This window comes from Lynx canadensis, chromosome E1 (assembly GCF_007474595.2).
Source record: "Lynx canadensis isolate LIC74 chromosome E1, mLynCan4.pri.v2, whole genome shotgun sequence".
Classification (NCBI taxonomy): Eukaryota; Metazoa; Chordata; class Mammalia; order Carnivora; family Felidae; genus Lynx; species Lynx canadensis.
Genome location: NC_044316.2, coordinates 37,384,102 through 37,400,394, shown reverse-complemented (window position 1 = coordinate 37,400,394; position 16,293 = coordinate 37,384,102). Strand labels below are relative to the sequence as shown.

Genomic DNA, 16,293 nt, shown 5'->3' with positions numbered 1-16,293 from the left:
CCTCACACGGGGCCCCCAACACGTGGGTCTCACAGCTGCCCCTAACTCTCCCAACCCCAGGCAAGTGGACGAGGGTGTGTGGCCACCCCCCAACAATCTCCTGAATCAGTCCCCCAAGAAGGTGACGGCCGAGACGGACTTCAACAAGAGCTTGGACTTCGAAATGCCACCCCCCAGCCCTCCACTGAACCTCCATGAGCTGAGTGGGCCCGCTGAGGGAGCCCCACCTACTCCTAAGGGCAACCCTACCAAAGGCCTGGACGCTGCTGGCAAGAGAAGCGTGGACAAGGCTGTGTCTGTTGAGGTGCTGGGCCCGGGATGGGGGGAGGCACAAGCCAGGCTCACGTATTCTCACCACCATCCCAGATTGGGAAGTGCCAGCACGTGGGTACCTTTTCCTGGGGGAGGAGGAAGTCTGAGAAGCACATGGATGGTGGCATTAGTTCTGCCAGACAGAAAAGCATTTTATGAACCTGTGACAGTCAAGGCAGTGTGATGCTGGCATGAGAATGGGCCGTGTGGTCAACGAAGCAGGATAGAATGTCCCCCAACAGGGCTAAGTGTATCAGGAGAGTAGCGTGTGACGAAGGCGGCGTTCCAGACTTACAGGGAGACACTCAAGGAGAAGTCTGAGGGTCCCCCAGGGGCTGGATCAAACTCCCTTCTCCATTCCTGGCGTGTGTGGCTGGGGGAAGGGGCTGCAGCCCCTGAGGCCAGGAGCAGGCAGCTGCTTCAGTGCTGATTCTCAGTCCTCCTGTCAAGGCTGCCGAACGGGACTGGGAGGAGAAGCGGGCAGCCCTGACCCAGTACAGCGCCAAGGACATCAACCGGCTGCTGGAGGAGACGCAGGCAGAGCTGCTGAAGGCCATCCCTGACCTGGACTGTGCGAGCAAGGCCCACCCGGGCCTGGCCCCCACCCCTGACCACAAGCCCCCTAAGGCCCCCCACGGCCAGAAGGCAGCCCCCCGAACGGAGCCCAGTGGAAGGAGGGGCTCAGGTATGGGGGCAGGTAGGGGACTGGCAAAGAGCCCAGAGGAGGGGGGCCCCATCGTCAGGAGCTCTGGGGTTGGTGGGTGAGGCCCTTGGACGTGAGACCCTCTGCGGTCATCCTGCCAGAGGAGGGAGGTGCTGGGGCATCAGCATCCTGACCTTCAGCCACTATAGGGAGACCCAGAGGGCAGGGTAGCGCTGGACTCCATCCGGGGCTTTTCCCGCTGCCGTGACTGCTGCTGAGAGACCCACGCAGGGAGGATGAGCAGGCCCAGGCTCTGTCTGCATGTCATGACCAAGCACGTGCTCTGAACCAGGCTGTGCTCAGACAGGGCATGGTGCTGGTCCCTACGGTCGTGGTTTCTGTGCTCCCCGAGCCCGTGAGCTCACAGGGGAGGCAGAAATCCAACCAGGAATAGCAGTCACCATTCATTCATTCCTGCTGTACGTATTTGTTAAGCACCTACTGTGTGCTGAGGATGAGGAGATAAGACACTGCGTGTTTCCAAGGAGCTTAAAATTTAGTGGCGGTGTAATACTAACATTTTTGTTTATCGGGCACTTACTATGTGACGGGAACTACTCCAAATGCTTTCTATATATTAATCCTTACAATTTTGCAACAACCCAGGGGGAAGATACGGTAATTATTCCCATTTTATAGATGAGAACACTAAGGCACAATGTAGCTAAGAGATCTGTCCCAGGCCATGCTTAGTGGGTAAACCAGAAAATAGGACGCAGGTGCCGCCTGTAGCGGTGGCCACGCAGTCCTAGAGAAGGCTCTGGAAGAGCAGGAAGGGCTTTCCGTTGGAGGTGACTTTCCACTGGAGTCTTGAAAGCAAGTAGGCCTTTCCATGGACAGTGAGAGAGGGCACTTCAGGGAGAGGGAACAGCATGTGCAAATGGCCGGAGGTGTGTGTTTGGTGTTGCTGAGCAGGGTTCAGGCCAGGAAGTAGCAAGCAGAGCTGAGGCTGAAAGATGGGCAGTCGTGGAGGGTGCTGGGCCAAGGAGTTTGGGCATGGTTTGGAGTCATGGGGAGCCACTGGGGCTCAAAGCAGCAGAGTGTCAGGCTCCAGTGACTTTTCTGTAGGTTGCCCTTGGAAACAGTCCCCACCCCTGGAAAAACACAGAGGGGGAGCCTGGTGGGTCAGGCCGGGCTCTTGCACGTGTAACTGCTGTCTCTTGATGGAGAAGAGAGGAAGGTGTGGGCAGGGCAGCCGCTGAGGGGCAGGCGGGAAAGAGATGAACAAGAGCAGCGTTTCTCAGACTTGAATGTGTGCGCGAAATCGCCAGAAGAGCTGCCAAAACGTGGGTTCTGATACAGCAGCTGTGGGTGAGGCCTGAGCTTCTGCATTTCTAACAGGCTCCCAGGTGCTGCCAGTGCTGCTGGTCCGCAGACCGCACTTGGAGTAGCTGGGGTGGGAGTGCACTAAGAGGAGTGACGGGAGTGGGTTTCACGGGGAAGTGAGAGAGAACAAGGAGGGACCTGTGTCCTCCTCCCTGAGCTTTCCTCTCCCCTCCTCCCTGGAGGAGGAAGCAAGGTTTCTCCCCTTGGTGCACGGACTCCAAAGTTAAGCGTCCCCTGACCCCCAGCCCCTTGGCTGCCCACAGATGAGCTGACGGTGCCTCGATACCGCACAGAGAAGCCCTCCAAGTCGCCCCCGCCGCCCCCTCCCCGCCGGAGCTTCCCCTCCTCCCATGGCCTGACCACCACGCGCACTGGGGAGGTTGTGGTCACCAGCAAGAAGGACTCGGCCTTCATCAAGGTACCAACCCCACCCGGGGCAGCGGGATACCCAAGATGACCTCTGAAGACCCTCTGGGGCGGAAGGAAAGGAGGGGGCTGGCCAGTGGTGACTCTGTTTGTGGCTCGGGCTTCCACCACGGGAAGGGGGCCTCTGGCAGGGGACAGAGGAAGCGGCAGATGAGGAGCTGGAGCAGGAAAGGCCCCCCCGGATGGGGCCTGTGCGATGAGCTGGTGCCGGAGGGGGGCAGAGCCTGGTCCTGACGGGGGCCTGGGCCTTGCAGAAGGCCGAGTCCGAGGAACTGGAGGTGCAGAAGCCCCAAGTGAAGCTGCGCCGGACCGTGTCCGAGGTGGCCCGCCCGGCCTCCACACCACCCATCATGGCCTCTGCCATCAAGGATGAGGACGACGAGGACCGCATCATCGCCGAGCTAGAGGTGGGTCAAGGGCATGCCTGGTCCCTGAGTCCTCCTGAGCCAGGCTCCTCCCTTTCCCCACCAAGCTGACCCCACTGGGGAGGGGACTGGGCTTCCGGGCTCCTGCTGAGTGCTGGCCTGTTCGGGACCCCTCCTTCTTGCCTCGATTTCGCCACCGCTGTAAAATGGGGGGAGGGGGCCCGAAGTCCCTCTTTGCAGGTTTGAGGGGTTTTTTTTATGGTAGTCTCTGAACCCACCCCCAACACCGCTGCCCCGAGACCCCCTATGCTCTGAGACCCCCAGGCCTGAATGTTCTGAGAACAGAGTGCTTTAACACCCTGATACCCACGTACCTTGAGCACCCCCTGTGCCGTAAGTCACCCATCCTCAAGTGCTCTCAGCCCCTCTCCCCAAGTGGCTGGAGACCCTGACTACCTAGGCCTCGGGAGGAGGAGACAAGATGGAGGGCAGAGTGGCCAGTGAGCATGGTGAGGGGCTGAGGAGTAAGGCTGGCGTCCCTCCCGGTGGGCCACAGGCCAGCACCCCTGTCCTCCTTGTGCCCCCTTCTCCAAACCTGCCCCCACCTTCTGCTCCTCAGGTGTTTGAGAGAAGCTCAGTGTCTTCCCTCCCCCCCACGCCCCGCCGCCAGCCGATCCCCACCTTGCTGGCACCCCAGGACCTGGGGCCCCCTGGGGGCTCAGCCCAGGGCCCCACATGGAAGGTAACGGGCTGTCCCCCACCTCTCACGGCTCTGTCTCTGCCTGTGCCTCCACACCTTCCTCTCCTCACCTCTCACGCTAACCCGCTAACATGCCAGTCACGTCCCCACGTCTGGCCACTGCCACAGCCTCACCCGCCTGGCCTCACCCCTGCCCTGCCACAAGGACAGGCGCGTAACCCTTCCCTCCCTCCCTCTTTGAGACTCTAGCAGTCTGGTACCTGGTGGCGCCTTGTGTCTGCATTTTCTTACAGGCTTGATTCTGAGTTGGGTATTTTGTTCCAATCTGCAGCCAGAGTTCAGATCTGACCCAGAGCCTGGGTTTTGTCTTGATCCAAGATGGGAGCTTGGATCTTGCTCACTACATGACTTTAGGTCCAACTCAGAATCTGACTTTGTCCTGAGCCCTTGCCTAGTCCCTGCACCTGACTCCTCTCTCCTCTGCTGCTGGTGCCAGGTGGGGGCTCCGTTTCCCCCCCTAGAATCTATGCCTTGCACCGGGGGCCAGGAGAAAGGCTCACTGATAGCCTCCTTCTATCCCGTGGCCCCAGTGGTCAGGGAACTTGGAGTAGAAGCAGCCTATGCCCTTCCTCAGCTGCTGGTTTTGTCTCTTAGCATTGGGAAGTTCTTCCTTCTCTCTAACTTCAGTCCTTGCTGCTATCCTGCTACACTTATTCTCTCTTTATTCTTTCTTGGGAATTTGGGGGTAGACCGCTGTCTGCACCCCCCTCCCAGGGGATTGTGCTTGGGGAGGGGGACCTGGGGAAGGCAGCCTGGGAATCTCTCCCTCTTCCCAGTCAGGTTGGGGCAGGAGGGCCTCTGCTCTGGGGAGAGGGCGGCCTCCTGTGCACACACATGCTCACCTACCTTGTCTGGTTCTCTCTGGCCCACAGTGGGCTCCACGCTGTCTCGTACCTGATTTCTGGCCTGGCTTGTGGTGCTTTGGCTCCCTGGCCAGGGGGAGCAGACAGGCACTAAACAGGTGGACAGAACTGTCTGCCGGGCAAAGGATGGGCACAGAGCAGTCTAAGGAGCCATCTGGGGATGAGCAGTACGGAAGGGGTGCCCCATGGGCTGGCCATGCCCTTGGCACTTTGGCCCACTGCACCCAGCCGCTCCTGCCTCTTTCTGGCCTTTGGGAGCTAATCCTGAAGGGGTCCAGTGGGCAAAGCCCCCCTGCTGGCCTTTTGGGCTGGCTTCCCCTCTGCATCCTGTGGCGCCATCGAGCAGTGGAGCCGGGCAGGCATGGGTCGCCTCTCTGTCTTCCCAGCCTGCACCCCGCCACCTCCAGGTAAGCAGGTGGCAAGGCTGGGTGGGTTGCCTTGGGGGAGGGAGGCTTGAGGTCCCTGCTGCCCCCCTGGAATATCCCCATGGCTCCTTTTGGTGGAAAGAGCACTGGACTTGGAGTCAGACTGCCTGGGTTCAAATCCTGGCTCTGCCACTAACTAGCTGGGGGTAAGTGACCTTGGGTGGATCTCAGGACACCCACCCTCAATGTCCTCATCTGTAAAGTGAGGACCACAGGAGCAGTAGCCATTTCGTGCCAAAGAAGAATTTGGCTGAGCCCCTCCCCTTGTGGCTGTGAAGCCCTTGGAGAAAGCTCCAAAAGTAGAGGGTGATGGGGCCAGGAGTCTCTGGCCTGAGATTAGGGTGACAGCCCCACCCTTTGAGGCCAGGTCAATTCAACAAATAGCTAATATTTGCCAAGTGCTGACACTGTTCTAAGCACACGCTCGCGTGAGCTCACTTAATTTTCCACCACCTCTCTGCTCTTGTTACCTCATCGTACAGATGGGCAAACTCACGGGAGGACCCATGGGACCTGCTCCCAGAGTTTAACGTGGGCAGTGAGAGGCAACCCTGTGTCTGTGCTTCCCGATAAACCAGCGTCTCTGCCAGCAAGTGGGAGACCACAGTGTGGGGTCGGAAGAGGCCCGAGTTCTAGTCCCAGCCTTGCCTCTGACTTGTTGAGCGAACTCAGTCACCACCCTCCCCTGCCTCAGTTTCCCCATCTGTGAAAGGAAGGGGCTGGGCTCACCCGCGTCTGACCCCCCCCCCCCTGCCTGCACCATCCCAGCTCAGGGTGTTTGGTTTGCAGGGATCACAGTCTCCCTCATCTTTCTTCTCCCTCCAGGCTGCCCCAAGTCCCAGGGCTTTCTGCGTCCCCCAGATCATCTTGACGGAGTGTACCCCCAACCCTCCCTCCCCACCAGAGGCCAGACCTGAGGAACCCGGTCACAGGACAGCCCCCACCCCGCGACCCCGGACCCTGGCTGGCAGTGGGAGGGGCTGGGATGGTGCACGGGCCCTGCCAGAGGTAGTGACCAAGGCTGCCCAGCCCAGGAGCAGCTTGGCGCCTGAGAAGGACGGGGCGGCTCAGAAGAGACTGGGGACGAGGAGCTGCATCGCAGAGGAGGGAGGAGCCGGCGTCCCCTGTTCTTGGGGACCAGCCCCTGACGGGACTCTGGAGCCCTCCACTGCTGACAGCCACCCAGAGGAGACCCCCAAGGACACGGGACAGGATGTGCAACCCAGCAGTGGGGAGCCCAGGGGCCAGCCCGCTGCCAGCCTGGGCTGCACAGTGAGAGGCGCCACCACCCAGCGGATGGACAGCCTGGAGGAGACACTCCGGGAGCTGGAAGCCACTCTGAGCCAGATGGGCGCAGCCCTCGCCATGGGGCCCCCTGGCAGCCCCCCACCCCTGCCACCCGGTCCCCAGGTGGCTGCCTCCTCCCCTAGCCTCTCCCCCTGCCTTCATGCTCTAGACTCTGTCCTCAGAGCTGCAGAGTGGGAGGGGCTGCAGGGGCACCACACCAGCCCCCTCCTCCCACTGGCCTTTTCTCAGCCCCTGCCAGCCTCCTGAGAGCCCGGTGCCATATGGGGTTTGCAGGCAGAGCCTGGGAGGCTGGGAAGCTGGCCTACCCAGGGATCAGCCCAGCCAGCCCTGGCAGGGACCGGGTCCTCTCCCCTCTGCTCTGTATCTATAAACCAACAAATAAAGTGCTCTCCTCCTTTTCCATCCCCGCGCTCCCCTCCCCCTCTCCTGTCTGACTCTCTTTGCCTCTGTTGTTTCTCTGTCTGCGCCTCTGACTCCCCAGAGCCCTTGTGGGCAGGGTGGTACCTGGGGTGGTTCAAAGGAGCTGGGCTTGTCCATCTCTAGGGAGACTTCACCCCCATTCTCCCGTTCAGAGGAAGACATAGGTCTGGGGCTGCTAATCTGACTCTGTCTGCTATTATAAAGACCCCGCCTCAAATCTCAGGCATGCTCTGCCAGACCCAGCAGTGGGGGTGATGGCAAGGACTCTCACTATGGAAGTGGCTTCCCCGGGAGAGTACCTGCTACCCCTGGGTTACTCAAGGAAACCACCAAAGAGCCCTCCCTGGGGAGCTGTTGGGAACCTGGCTGGGAGGCCCCTGTCCCCTCTTCTGCAGGGAGGCCTTAAACCTGGCCTCAGAGAGTGGCCCTGGGTCCTGGACTGGGATGTGGGGCCCGGGAGGTCCAAAGGTCTCCAGTTGCCAAGGGCCCACCGAGGAGGTCCCAGCCCAGCCCCAGAGATCAGGTCACCCAGCGCCTAGGATTCCAGAATGATCCCGCCTCCAACCCCCACCCTGTTCCTCTTCCTGCAGAGTGGTGGTGGCAGTGTGCCACCCATGAAGGTGGTGACTCCAGGGGCCTCTCGGCTGAAGGCAGTCCAGGGCCAGGCAGGCAGCCCCGACAAAGGCAAGCATGGCAAGCAGAGGGCCGAGTACATGAGGATCCAGGCCCAGCAGCAGGTAGGTGTGGGCGCTGTGGGGTGGGGCTTGGCCCGTCCTGGCCCCTCCCCCCCCCCCCCCCCCCCCCCCCGCAGTGCTGTGTGCTCCTGCTGTGAGCTGGGCGTCTCCTGCCAGCTGCCCGGAGACCTCCTCCCTGCCAGCACGGCCCCACCAGTTCCTTGAGCCATCTTTTCCCTCCTCCCGTCAACCCTGGCTCTCCGGAGCTGCTCTACAACATACATTTTTTACCAGGCCACTCTCCTTTTAGGAGACCCTCACTGGGAGCCGAGAAGGTCTCTCCCCGGCTGCTCCTGGAGGAGGGGGAGCCGGAGGACTCATGTCCCCACTGGCCCGATGCCTGAGGCCCTTCCAAGGCCGGGCCTGCCCTGGGGTGTGGGAGCGGGCTGCCACATCTCTTTGTCCTCCTGCTTCTGCTCCGCTTCCTCTCCCTGCTCTCAGCCCCCCTCTCGCGGGGGTCGGGTCCTCCCCACTCTCCTCTTGGCCTCCCTCTTGGATTTTGGGCCGTCTCCCACCTGAGGGAGAGACCAATTCTGCATCTGCTTTTCAGTCTTGTGTTTGGGCTTTGGTGGGTTCCGCTGACGTCAGTGGGGAGGGGGAGATGTGGCCCCCAGGTGGGCTGGGAATGACAGGGCTGCTGTCACCTCTTTCAGATTTAGTCAGCGGGCTTGGGGGCAGGTGTATGGAATTGACAGCCTCACCTGTGGGTGTTTCTGCCCTTTGGCCTGCCGGGTGGCCTGGTCAGAAGGTGCAGGGTGGTCCCTGGGCCTAGATATTGAGAGACCTTTAGCGTGCTCATTTGGTTCAGTAGCATTTCTGAGCACCTGCTGTGTGCCAGGCCCGTTCTGGGTGCTGGGGTGGGAGTGGGTGCTGTAAAATGTCCACATACTGTGACCTGAAGAAGGTTCTAGGCTCCGAGGCAGGAGGTTAGAGATGGCAAGTCCGGCTACCTTCTTTACAGATGAAGGGACAGCTCAGAGAAGGAAAGGGGCAGAGCCAGGATGGGACCCAGGAATCGCAAAGCCCTTTCTACCACATGGCCCTGGGACGGCCCTGGGCACGCAAGGCCCTGCCTCCCTGTCTGCTGGTTCCCTGGAGAGACCCCTGGAGACGGGCCACCCAGGCCCCACCCGCCCCCCGGCCAGCTCTCCTCACTAGCTCCCTGCCGGCCCGCCATCTTCCTCATGGGTCCCCAGGCACGTCCTGCAAACCCCACCCCCAGCTCTTTGTCCTGCCACCACAGTGCACGAGTTCCCCTCGTCCTGTCCGGGCCGGTCCCTCCTTCGTGTCCACAACAGCAGCTGACATTTGCTCACTTGTGCCAGGTTCACACATTATATCGTTTCACATTCACCACACCAGTCCGAGGAACATCCTCCTGATCCCCCTTTGTTAGATGGGGAAACTGAGGCTTTGCCCGAGGTCAGGCCGCTGGCAAAAAGAGCAGGACTAGCATCCAGGCTGTGTGAGGCCCCTCCCCCCACACACCCTGCCTTCGGCCTCTTCAGTGGGCACCTTGCTGGGCTACAACTATGCTCTGTCATCTCTCTCCCTGACTTCCCCCGCTCCAGGCACCCAGCTCCTCTCTCCTGCCCCCTTGTCCCCTCTGTGGCCTCTACGCCCTCTCCTCCATTCAGTTCCCGGCCCACCGCACCTTCCCTCCAGCCTCATCCCAGGGCTGGGCTAGGTTTCCAGTGGCCCCCAGACTTTCTCTTCCTCCCATGCCCTACTCCTCTCTCTGCAGGATGTGCAGTATAGACCCTGCCCCCCCACATACACACGAGTGCGCGCGCACATACACACACACACACACACACACACACACACACACACACGGGGGAGCTGTGTGTAGACCCTCCGTTCCTTGCTATCCTCTCCTCCCTTGTCAGCCCTCACCCTGACCCTCCTGACTCCTTTCTGGGCGTTTCTCCTCTGCCTCTTCACTTCGCTGGGCCCCACTTCCTCCTGGGCCTCTTAGCTCTTCATACCACACACACCTCCCCCTGGCACCCTTTGTCCCTGCCCGGAGTCTCTGTTCTGAGCCCAAGCCTGCCCATTAGAAAATGTCACCCTCCCTCCCCGGGGCATCCACCACGCTGGGGAGTCTCGGCGGTTCCTCCTTCCTCCCTCACCACCTACTGTCCATGGTTCTCTCCCCACCAGGACCACAGGCCTAGCCATCCCTCTCACTTGCACTGTCTAGGAGCCTTTCTTTAAAAAAGCACCTTCTCCCTAATAAAGCGATATATGTTCCTTGCGGGAATTTCTTAAAGAAGCAGGGGAAAAAAATCATCCTATGCCTCACTACCTAAATGCATGCCCTTCTAAGGTCTCCCTGTGACTTCTGTCACCTCTAGCCTATTTTCCCAGACCTGTGGTCTGGGGAGGGATATTTACAAAATGCAAATTATCGATTATGTCATTCCCCCAACTCCAAGCCCATGCCCACTGCTCCCTGCCGGGTGAGAACATCACCCAGGGTGCTTTGTGACCAGCCTGGGTTCCTTCCTCCTGGTTCTCCTGACACCCTCCACCCCACACCCTCGATTTGCTCCAGCCACACTGGGTCAGTGTCCTCTGGGCCCTGACACCGCTCTGTATGGGCCCAGGCTGTGAACTTGGTTAAAGTACTCGGCCTTCTGCAGGCTCCTCCCTCATCTGTACAATGGGGACAGAAACCCAGCAGCAGGGTTCTGAGGTCACATAATACCTGGTGTGGGAAAGAACTGTGAGAGCCCCCATGGTGCTCTGCTCAGGAGAGTCCCCATAATCCTCCACTGCCCTGGACGTTTGTCAGTGCCAAGGGCCAGGCAACGGCCTTTCTCCTATCATGTGGTTCTAACATTTGGGCCTCGAAGCTGCCTTTGACAATGACAAGGGGAAGGAGAATAAAAGCGCCAGGACTAGAGACACCAAAACTAGGGGGAAGAGAGTTCCAAGATGGGGTTGCAACAATGCCTTAATCCTACAGAGAAAGCAGAGGAAACAGTTGAGGAAAAAGCTCTTGGATGTTGTGCTCAAGAGGCAGGGGTGGGATGGTAGCCAGATTTCCAGGGGCGTGCGGATCCAAGGCCTGGTGCAGATGGGAAATCGTGGACACCCCCTCTTCTGCTAGGGCCTGAGAGATCAGTTGAACACCTGCTATAACCCCCCAGGTGGTCCTGCCTCCCCGCCCCCTGCATTGGCTGCCTTCGCTCTCAGGGGTTCTAGGCACACAGATCTGTTTAGGAGGAGGAGAACCTTCCCCAGGAGCCCCCAGCTGACCTCCCCTCTCTTCTCATTGCCCGTTTCCGAATCGGTCACTGGCCAGGAGAACAGAATTGTTCCAAATGTGTAGATTGCTCAGGACCCACCCCACCTGGGCTGAGGGAAAGGCCCACGTTTCCTGATAGATAGAGGCCTGATTCAGGCAGGATTCCATCAGCGAGGAGGAAGGGCGTGTGGGCCTGGGAGGAAGTGACCCTGGAGGAGGCACCAGCCAGCAGGGTCTGCCGACATGTGATGGTCTGTGCCTGTGCGGAGATCGGTGACCTAGTGCGGAGCTGCAGGCCAGCACGCTCAGGGCGTGGAGCGGGTGCTAGACTCTGACCCACGGGAGGAGGAGGGCTGCAGGGCTCAGCCCTCTGGGCCCAGCTAATGGCTCTGGTCTCCTCCCAGCTGAAAGCTGAAGGTTTCTGCCTTGCCGCAAAGGTGACAGAGCTCTGTTTCTCCAGACACAATTGGAAGTGACAGGGGAAGACTGGTTGGTGAAATGAAGTGATAGAAAACTTGAGAGACAACTGCTGTGTTACCTGAGAAGTGAGCTGCACGGGGACAGGAGCACTGGGCACAGGGGGCATGCTCCCTCGGCTTCAGGAGCGGGGACTTTAGATGTCGCCACGGCCAGTCTCCTGGAAGGGAGGGATGGCTGATAGGGCTTTATAAACAAGTGCTCCAAGAGCAGCTACAAGCGATCTTGGTCTCCATGAAGAAGGAGCGGGGGTGTCCACACAGGCCACTTACAGGCCTTGCGCTGGCTGTGGGAGGAAGGGGCCCTCGCCTGGGTGAGGACATGTCACCGGAGTGAATAGAGGAGTCAGGTGGCTGTACAAGCTGGAAGGCAGATATTCCAAAGACCAAAGCTCAGAATGGACCAGCGCTCTTGACAAACGCTAAAGGGAAGGAAGAGAAAAAGCTTTTAACTAGAGAGATGGGTTGAGAACAAAGAGGACAGCCCGGAGGGAATCAGCATCCAGCTTGGGGACGCGGTGAGATGTGAGGGGACACAGGGGGCTCCCCTCCCACCCGGCTTTGGGAGAAAGAACTTTGAATGGGAAAGGGTGGGAGGGGAGGGGCAGGGCTGGAGCCCAAGGCTAGTGACCCGGAGTGAGACAGCTCTAGGTTGCCTTGTAATGAGCCTGTCTCCGGGCCCAGGTACCGGGACCCCGTGAGCAAGGGCCATGCCTGGCACATGGCCCTCGGTCAAAGGACTGAGTGAACGGAAAGATCTTGTGGCTGCAGCCCTGGAACCTCTTTGAGTCCAAACAGAAGAGCTACAGTAAAGGGGGAGGGGTTAGGAGGCCCAGACGGGAGACCCTTGCCTTGATTTTCATAAAGGGAAAACGCAGACTGCAGACGACTTGTGCGATGAGCAAAACCCAGATGAATCACTGCACGTGTGGAAGAAGAAATGGTGATCATCAACAGCAAGGGCAGGTTCACGGTCAGCCAGTCAGGCTGCCTGAGATCTCCTCGTTGCCCTTGCTGGCTGCTGGAGGCGCTCTCTGCCTTCCCTACCGGGAGGCATCTGCTAAAGCCCACCCAGCGGCGGGTGGTAGCGTAGGTGGGTGGGAAATGGAGTGACCTTGCCCAGACCGAGGCTGTGGGAGGTCTCTACTGATGTGCCACAGCACTCTGTTTCCTTCCGCTTCCTTCCTTCCTTCCTTTTTTTTTTTTTTAATCAATGCTATTTGTTTATCATACTAGTGGCTTTGCGGGGTGGGGGAGGGGTGGACAACTACAACCACAGAGAGAAACCCAGTCTGCGGAGCCCCGTCCCAGTGGCTCTTAAGGTCGTGTGCAGCAGGGTCACCTAGGGTGCCGGCCTAAAATGCAGATTCCCGAGCCTGAGCCTGAGGTAGGTTCTGGAGCAGGGGCCCCGAAATCTGCATCTGTGACACATCATTCTCTGGAGGTGATGCAGGTGGCTCTGGAACCATACAAAGATCCAGACCCAGTAGGGACACAGGGAGTCCGCCAGAGGCGGGAGGAGGCGCGGCTCTTTCTAATTATCAGAGCTGACCAGTGAGGGCAGACACTTCACGGGGGGAGTGACCTCCCATGACCCACAACCCACAAGGCTGAAGGCTGGAGGAGCACTTGTAGGGTGTGTGCTCAACACACCCTAGGGGGATGCAGTGGGGCTTCCTGCCTTGGGTCAGAGGCTGGAGGCAGTGAGTGCCTTTTCTTCCAGCTTGCGGTGGGAGGGGTTGGGGGGGTTCTTTAGAGAAGTGCTTCCCCGGGGAGGACAAGCTTGCCCCTTAGTTGTCCCCATAAGACCTTCTGCTTAGTAGCAGCCTCCTGCAGAAGCCAGAAGGGGCCCTGCGGGGCTGCTGGCCCGTTGAGACTAACACCCCACCGACTCCCAGCCTGGGCCTCTAGTCTCTCTGCCCGCACCCCTGTGGCGGCCAACCTCTCACACCTTCCTCCCTCTCCTGTCCTCCCCACTCCCACCTCCCTGTCCACCTGTCCTTGGTGTGGTCTCCCCTGTGTTTCTCTGGTCTCTCTCCTCCTCCTTCTCTCTTTCCCCTAAGTAACCCTGGTCCCTAGGCCTTTGGGTCCAACTCTGTCCCCACCCCCCTACCCTGTTCTGTCCCCCACTGTGGCCCCTTCCTCCCCATCTCAGGGGATGACTCTCTCCAGATGCCCCTCTGGCTTCTTCCTTTTGCAGTTAATGTTCTCTTGGATTTGTGGAGGTTTTTCATTTTTAAGAACTTCAGCTGGGGACCAGCATGAAGGCTCTCCATTCCTCTCTCTGACCCCCTGACCCCTGTTTTTGTTCCAGGCCACTAAACCATCTAAAGAGATGAGCGGGTCGAATGAGACCTCAAGCCCAGTCTCAGAAAAGCCCGCGGCTTCCAGAACCTCTATCCCTGTATTGACTTCCTTTGGGGCGAGGAATTCTTCCATCTCCTTCTAGAAGCCCCTTCCCACCTCCACCTCAGCCTGTTCCCCCTCCTCACCCCTGTCACTTCTCTCCCTGCTCACCTTCCTCTCATCTCCACCCTACCCCCACCCCATTCTCTGGACCCTCTGAAGGGTTTGCCGCGGGTGTGGCCCTCCTCCGCTCTCTGCACCCATCCCCTTGTTGGTGTTTTTGGTTTTTTAAACGACTCACTTTTAATTACCTTTTTTTTTTTTTTTTTTTTTAAGTAAAACAGTAAAACTAAAAACCAAAACACACCACCTTCCCTTGATTTCCTGTTTCTGGCCTGCCTCCTGTCATCCTTGCTCCATTTTCTCTTTACCCATGCTTCCTCCCAAGTCCATCCCCACGTTCCTGCACCCTACGCTCCCTTCCTGAGAGCACTCCAACCAAACTCTGAGCCACGGAGACTTGGAGCGGCGGGACACCCCTCTCCCCTTCCTCGGAAACCTCCCTGGAGGAAAACCTGGACGTTGGACCAACCCCCACTATCAGGCCGGCAGCCAGGACGCAGGGAGACTCTAGCCCTGGAGGTGCCCCACCTGCCGGCCTCAACAGGACTGAACTCCACTCCGCTCCCTTCTGCTCGTGCCCTGTGGGTCTGGAGTCATGATGGGCGGGGCAGGGGTGGAGGGGCCGGTATGAGGCCTTTGAATCTGCGTGTCCGTGTCTGTGGAGACGAGTTGGCTTCCTGGGACTCCCTTCTTGTTTGTGGTGAGGAGCCGCCTGGCCTGTGCCGAGCGAGGAGGGGGCCCTGCTGGACGGTTGGTTGTGGGTGGCAGGTTGAGCAGACAGCCTGACCCTGGGGGTCACTGCCTTGGAAGAGGGCAGCCCCGAGGAGGGGTATTTGGTACTTTCAGTTTCCTAATTTAGCACTTTAAATGACATTAACTTATTTAATGGGGGTAGGGTGGGCAAGAATGAAGGGCCTAGAAAACTAGATTTGGGGACCTGGAGGGTGGGAAGGGGCTGGTTGTAAGGGAAGTGGGGGGAATAGAGAGGGTCTGATGGGGGGGGGGCGGTGAGGACAGCTCTGACCCAAAGGTCAAGTGACATGACCTTCAGCCATCTTCTTTGAGATAATGAGGGTTTTCAGGGAAGGGATGAGATGTGATTTTTTCAGCGGGGAGCTGGTGACCCTTGGTGAGTTCCTTGAGGGTCCCTGAGGCCTGACCAGCCAGCCAGCGCCCCTAAACCGACCTGTGGATGCCTGTGTAGCTTAAGGCCAGGTCCTGAGAGGAGGAGAGAAAGACCAATTTTGGTTCTCAGCCCCAGGCCACCCAAGGGCACAGTGAGGGGCCAGCAAGGGGGTTACACGAGTGGGGGGGGGTGCAAGGAGGGTCCCCAGGGAGTAGGATTCTTATTTGGAGCACAAAGTGGGGTAAGCACAGGGGAGACTTTGGAGTTAGCCTCCCCAAGTAAGCACAGAAAGAAGGAGCCATTGAAGGGGCAGAACCCCCTAGTCCCTGGGGCCTGGCTGGAAGGTCAGTGCCTGGGGAGAGCCAAGGGAGCTGTTGAGGGCTGGGGAGGGAGGGGAAACCAGGGTTGTGTTTCTTCATTTCCTTTTGTTTTGGTTTTGGTTTTGGTTTTTTTTTTTTTTGTTGTTGGTTCATCCTTGTTTTCTAGCTTTGGATCATTTTTGTACAAAGGCAAGCAAGCCTTTTTGAAAAATAACAAAAGAAGAGGAAAAAAAAATCCCTCCTGAAAAAAAAAAAAAACCCTTGGAAAATAGAAAAAAAAAAAAAAGGACCTCATAAATGATGCAATTACTTTTAATTGCAGGCAACTCTTTACATTTAAGTGAAGTGTCTTAACATTTTATATTGTTTTAAAAATATATTTACATATTATATATATATAATATACGTAATATAAATATATATAAATATTTAAAAAAAAAAGAAAAAAAAAAAACCACGGCGCTCTCTCCCTGGCCGCTGTTTCGGCGGGGGAGGGGGGCTGGAGGATGGGCACATCGGCCTGGCTTCTGTGGTCCAGTGAAATGGTTTGCTTTGATTTGGCTGTACAGAGACCCCCTGACTGGGAGGGGAGGGGGGAGTGGTGCCCCCTCCTCCCTCCACTCCATGACTCTTTGCTTGCTACTTTTCGCTTGCCCCCACCTCCCACCCTCGGCCCTGTGACCTGAACGTGTGCCCCACCGTCTTTGTCCTGAGTTGAACGTCCCTTTGTGGGGGGAGGAGGAGGTGTCCATCCACGAGGGGCAGATGGAGGGAGCCGTGGGCCCCACCCCACCCACTCACGGAGAGCCCAGTGGGATTTGCATCTTTCTTTCCCTTTGGTTCCTGCACATTTCCGGGCTGAGAGGCGTTTGTGTGGAGTTGTGCGCAGTGTGTGTGTGTGTGTGTGTGCGCACGCGGGCGCGCACTGGCACAGGTCCACTTACCCATGTGTGGAAGGAAGCATGTGTGTGCACAGGCGTGACCTTCTACGCGGGTGTGCGGGGAGG

At 58.6% G+C, this 16,293-nt stretch overlaps 1 protein-coding gene across 1 annotated transcript in view; it reads left to right on the top strand.

Annotated features, from left to right (window-relative positions):
• SRCIN1 (SRC kinase signaling inhibitor 1) overlaps positions 1–15,535 on the top strand; it is a 65,026-nt gene extending 49,491 nt beyond the window's left edge. The window contains exons 16-21 of the mRNA XM_032595709.1: positions 61–304; positions 763–997; positions 2,605–2,759; positions 3,022–3,174; positions 7,499–7,645; positions 13,686–15,535. Of these exons, the coding sequence (XP_032451600.1) occupies positions 61–304; positions 763–997; positions 2,605–2,759; positions 3,022–3,174; positions 7,499–7,645; positions 13,686–13,820 (1,069 nt within the window). The 3' untranslated portion in view covers positions 13,821–15,535. The remainder of the gene's footprint in view (positions 1–60; positions 305–762; positions 998–2,604; positions 2,760–3,021; positions 3,175–7,498; positions 7,646–13,685) is intronic.
• Positions 15,536–16,293: the final 758 nt, after the last annotated feature.